Source organism: Malania oleifera, chromosome 3 (assembly GCF_029873635.1).
Source record: "Malania oleifera isolate guangnan ecotype guangnan chromosome 3, ASM2987363v1, whole genome shotgun sequence".
Classification (NCBI taxonomy): domain Eukaryota; kingdom Viridiplantae; phylum Streptophyta; class Magnoliopsida; order Santalales; family Ximeniaceae; genus Malania; species Malania oleifera.
Genome location: NC_080419.1, coordinates 111,904,509 through 111,909,857, shown reverse-complemented (window position 1 = coordinate 111,909,857; position 5,349 = coordinate 111,904,509). Strand labels below are relative to the sequence as shown.

The 5,349-nt window shown below is 38.3% G+C and overlaps 1 protein-coding gene across 1 annotated transcript; it reads left to right on the top strand.

Moving 5' to 3' along the window:
* The first annotated feature begins 1,271 nt into the window (after positions 1-1,271).
* On the top strand, positions 1,272-3,725 carry LOC131150324 (probable WRKY transcription factor 17). Its single transcript, XM_058100963.1, has 3 exons — positions 1,272-2,286; positions 3,170-3,295; positions 3,398-3,725. Exons 1-3 carry the CDS (start codon positions 1,547-1,549, stop codon positions 3,573-3,575), a joined length of 1,044 nt encoding a protein of 347 aa, XP_057956946.1. The 5' UTR covers positions 1,272-1,546; the 3' UTR covers positions 3,576-3,725.
* Positions 3,726-5,349: the final 1,624 nt, after the last annotated feature.

Below are 5,349 nucleotides of genomic sequence, written 5' to 3'. Positions count from 1 at the left end.
AATAATTTTTAAAAGTATAATTCAAAGACATGGGCAAAATTACATGTATTGAAAGGAAGACTATTGCTCCCTTATTTTTTGTTAAATAAAATAAATAGTAGCATTGAGTGAGTAAAAAATTAAAATTATATTTTTATTCAATAGTGTTTATTTTGATATTTTAAATAACACATAAGAACTAGTATTGGTTAACAATTTAAAAAATAAAAATTATATTTTAATTATTTGGAAATATTTTTTTTAAAAAAATAGTAAAAAAATTAAAATTTTATGAATACACAATTTAAAGGGCAAAGACCAAAATTTAGGGGTAGAGAGAGAGTCCAAGCTTGCATTCAATGATTCAAGTCAAAGGTGTCCTTCTCTCCCCTCCCACCCAGAAACCTCCTGGATTGAACCATGTGCTAAACAATTTTATACCATTTAATTTTATAAAAAAAATTTTACTAATAACTTTCGCTTAATTTAAAAAAAAAGAAGAAGAAATTATAAGAAAAAATGCATGCTGGGGGTGTGCCCCACAATTACTTCTTCCCTCCACCCACATAAAAAATGCAGTAATCTAGAAGCTGCTGTCCCTCACGCAACTCTCCCTGCCTTCCAATTTGAAAATATATATAAATTAAAAAATGGAAACACAACTTAAATGCGCACAACCAAACACTTCCCTAACCTTAAACAAACCTACCATCATCAAAGTTCAAACTCCCTTTTTTCTTTCTTTAAAACTTTAAAAAAATATATAAATATTTTGAGAGTAGATGTATATCTTTGTACAATTGTTGGGAAAGATTTATGATATTTTTAAAATTTTTAAAAATTGAGACTTTTTTTGGGGGTCAAATTTCGAGGGGTATTTTTGTCCTTTTATTTACATGAATTTAAATATTTAAGTGAGATTATATGATTGGTGAGTCTAAAATTGTAAATACAAGAAATTATTGGCTGCAAGTGTGATGTGGTGGTTGCCATTTCCCACGCGGCAGTCGCGGTCTCTAGTCAACCCACGCCCGCGTTTTTTACCCATTTACCCCCTCAATTATCGGAAATTCTAAATTGCTCCCCTGGCAGCCGAGTCCTTCTTTTACTTTTCTTCCTGCGCGGGTCGGGTCCCACGCCATTCTCCCACTTACCAAACGCACCTTTGGTGTTTTCCGGCCTCTTCCCGCAATTTGCAATTTTTTATTCATATTTGCCCTTCAAAGTCCACTCCCCCATCTCCAGCCGTCTTCTTTCCTTTATATATAATATTTGTTAAAGACTACCTATTAAAAAAAATACATTTTCAAATATTATATATAAAAATTTTGACGAATTTTTTAAAAAAGAGTTTAAAAATTGTGTTTGACCAATAAATCCCCTCGGCCCCTCTCTCCCACCCGGTAAACCGGTCACCTCTCACCCTTATATCCCCCCTTCTCCGCCCCACCCATTTCCCACTTTCCCATCTCCCTCTCTCTGCGATTCCCACTTCTCCTTCTCTCTCTAGATGCGTGCCTGAGCTTGGGGTTCTGCTGCCGCTGCCTCCCTGCTCTGGATCTCGATCATGGCCATTGACACGCTGAGCTACTCCAAGATGGACGAACAGATCGCCATCCAGGAGGCCGCATCCGCCGGCCTCAAGAGCATGGAGCACCTCATACGCCTCCTCTCCCACCAGAACCACCACTCCCAGCACCACCAACAACACCCTCCCGCCGACTACTCCCACCTCGCCGACTTCACCGTCTCTAAGTTCAAGAAGGTAATCTCCCTCCTCAACCGCACCGGCCACGCCCGCTTCCGTCGCGGACCTCCCGCTCCCTCCGCTCCGGCGCCTCCTGCCGCTTCTCCTCCTCCTTCTTTTGCCTCCGTTCCGCAGTATCAGTCCGTTACCGTGACTCCGTCTCCGGTCCCTCCGCACGCTGCGCTTCCGCCGACGACCTCTGAGGCGGTTGCGCCGGCCGGATTTTGCCACTCGCAGTCGCAGGCGCTGACTCTAGATTTCACTAAACAGAATGTGTTGAGCTCGAACCCTAAGTCGAGCAGTGCCGACGAGAGCTTCAGCATATCGCCTCCGATGTCGTCGACGAACTCCTCGTTCATGTCGTCGATCACCGGAGACGGAAGCGTTTCTAACGGGAAGCAAGGGTCGTCTCTGTTCCTAGCGCCGGCGCCTGCAGCATCCGCCTGGAAACCGCCGCTCTCTACGACGTCGTACAAGAAGAGGTGCCACGAGCACGACCACTCTGAAGATGGATCCGGCAAGTATTCCAGTTCAACAAAGTGCCATTGCTCTAAGAGAAGGTATGTAGCGCTCTGCGCCCGCAGCGTATGTTAGCTAAATAACTAGTACTCTTTTTTTTTTTTTTTTGCATTACGCACCGGATATCCACATATCCGTTTTACGGTCCACGTGACTAATCCTACGCCCTTGAAATTGACCCCACAACTCCAAAGGGAGGGTAAAGGGCAGAAACGAACCCAGAAGATTTGAACACCTAATCTCGTGAAAGGCACTCCCATAGCCCGCATTACCGCTTGAACCACACCTGGGGTTAAATAACTAGTACTCTTGCAGAATCTTGGTGACTGAGTTAACTCAGTCAACTCGTAATTACTGAAATAATAAATTTGTTGAAAATATTGTTGCATATGCTCCTCCCGCTAAATGGCCACAGACAAAATTCTGTTGAATTTCTCAAACTCGACCGAGTTAATTCAGCTCGGGTGGGTGAGTAACGTTTTTAACCGGTTACCGGGTCAGACGAGTTGAATTGAATCCACCGCAACAGTCAACAAGTCAACCCTAGAAGCTGTTAGCAAGTTCCCATTAAATAATTTTAAGTTCAATGCACACGGCACGCGTGACAGCGACTTCTAACCAATGACGTGCGCATTTCCACCCCAGCGCACTTTAGAGAAAACGTTTTCGTTGACTTTTTTGTCTTCTTCCTCACGTAGTGGACTTGGGTTGCGCTCAACGCACCCGGCGTACGATAGAAAAAAGCAGATTTTTTTTTTCTAATTTCTTTGGCTTTTTGATTGTTCGCTCCGTGCAGGAAATGTCAAAGCACTTCCCTTGCTTTTTTAGACAGAATCTTTGCTTTGAAAAGCAATATTTTTGTTTTGACAAATTGGTGCGCAATTAATCATTATTTATTAACAGTTAATTTTGTGTTTACTTCAGGAAATCTCGGGTTAAGAGTACGATTAGGGTGCCAGCGATTAGCTCCAAGATCGCCGATATACCGCCGGACGAGTACTCCTGGAGGAAATACGGCCAGAAGCCGATCAAGGGCTCCCCATACCCAAGGTAATACTACGGACCTTCGTCTCCGTCCGTCGATTAGATGCTGATCAGGACACGTGTCAATCGACAGAAGGCTTGATTCTGATTTTTATATGTTTGTTTCAGGGGATACTACAAGTGCAGCAGCGTGAGGGGGTGCCCGGCAAGGAAACACGTAGAGCGGGCCCCGGACGACCCGACGATGCTGATCGTGACTTACGAAGGGGAGCACCGGCACTCGCAGGCCGCCATGCAGGATAATGTTGCCGCCAGGGTGGGCCTCATGTTCGAGTCGTCAAATTGAGACTTGGAGAGGGGTTTAATTGAAAATATGGAAGAGAAAGAGAAAAGAAATAAAAAAAAATGTAGACTTTTGTAGTATTGAGATAGTTTAGGGGTGTTGGATGTAAATTTCGAAAGAAATAGAATGAAGATCCTACAATCTTTTGTTAAATTAATTCTCATTTTATTTTTATTCTTATTACTAGTAGTCTTTTATTTCTTAATTATTAATGACTGATTTGAGTAGTAATGATATTTAATTAGAATTAATGAGCTGGTTTTAAGAGAGGGTTAGATGGGGTTGTTAGGATAAAGGCAGGTGGACAGCTTGTCTTTGTTATTATAATATATATATATATATATATTTTAAAATACATATATAATTTTTTGTCATTCATGCTTTGGTGATTGAATTTGGAGATTTTTTTTAATTTGTTAAAATTGAAGCCGAAAATTTTTCATGGGTTTGAAGGAGATAGCATTTCGATGCTATACTAAATTTGAATAAAATAAATGAAACACAAATACACATACCATGATAGTATGAGTCTTAGTTTTCTTTGTACATTTATGCTTAGAAAAAAGATTTGCTCATAAATATTTAGAATGCTCGGGAAAAGAATTTTATTTATTTATTTAATGTGCTATTGATATTGAATGTAAGAATTTTTTAACTTGGTATATTTTTTCAAATGGTATTATTAATACGTGCATGTATTTATCGAATGTTTTTTTTTTAATATAAATAAATTCTCTTGAAAAACTTCTAATACATGGATAGAAAGTCTCGAGGACCTGATACAAAAAAAAGAGTTTTTTTTTTTCTTTTCTAATGACTCGAGGACTCTAACCACCATTGCGCCACATTAGACATCTTAATGCGACACCAAATTCAGAGATATTTAGCAGACCTCACCACCAACATCCTGTTAATATCTTGAGTATGATCTCAGAGACAGCGAGCTTGAACCATCGACATGTGGTAGACAAGACTCTCACCTTACCACCTGAGCAACCCCAAAGGGGTTTACATACAGGGACTAATTTATGTTTCGAAAATGAGGATACTTAAATTTACATTTCAAGTTGTGAAAAATGATAAAATTATTTTTTAAATAAAATAAATAACTTAAACAATTCCAAATTTGCATGTCATGTTAGCAAGGAACATGTTTTCTAAATTTTAAAGAGCAATTGAATCTACAAATTTAGCTAATGTACACAGAAAAAAAATAGTCAAAACATGACTCTTTTAATCAACAATACAAATACTTCTTTCATTATCTTTGGTATTCCCTTCCACTCCCTATTCATTTTCCATCCATTATCTTTCTTCCTAGCAAGTGCTATTACATCATTGGAAAAAAAAAGAAAGTACACACAACATTACTTCATTGCAAAGAAACTTAACCTTTAAAATAAAGAAATATACTTGGCCCATGCTCACTAGTGGCTCACCATAAATCCATTTGAAAAAGGATTTCTTAAAATAATCATAGTGTTCATGCAATGAAATCATAAGAAGAAAAAATATAGTGAATTTGACCAATTTCCCCCATCAACTTCTCTTTTTCAAAAATAAAGATGAATATAACATGTTTGGTAAGTAATTTATTTATTTTTTTAATTTTAGACAACGTTTAAAAATTATAGATTTTAATATTTTAAAAGGTAAAAATTAACTTTTTTCCCAACCAATTATTATATTTCATTATCATCCTTAATTTCTTTTTAAAAATATTAGTAAATTATCAATGCATTAGTTATATTTTTTGAAAATATAGATTTATTTTTAG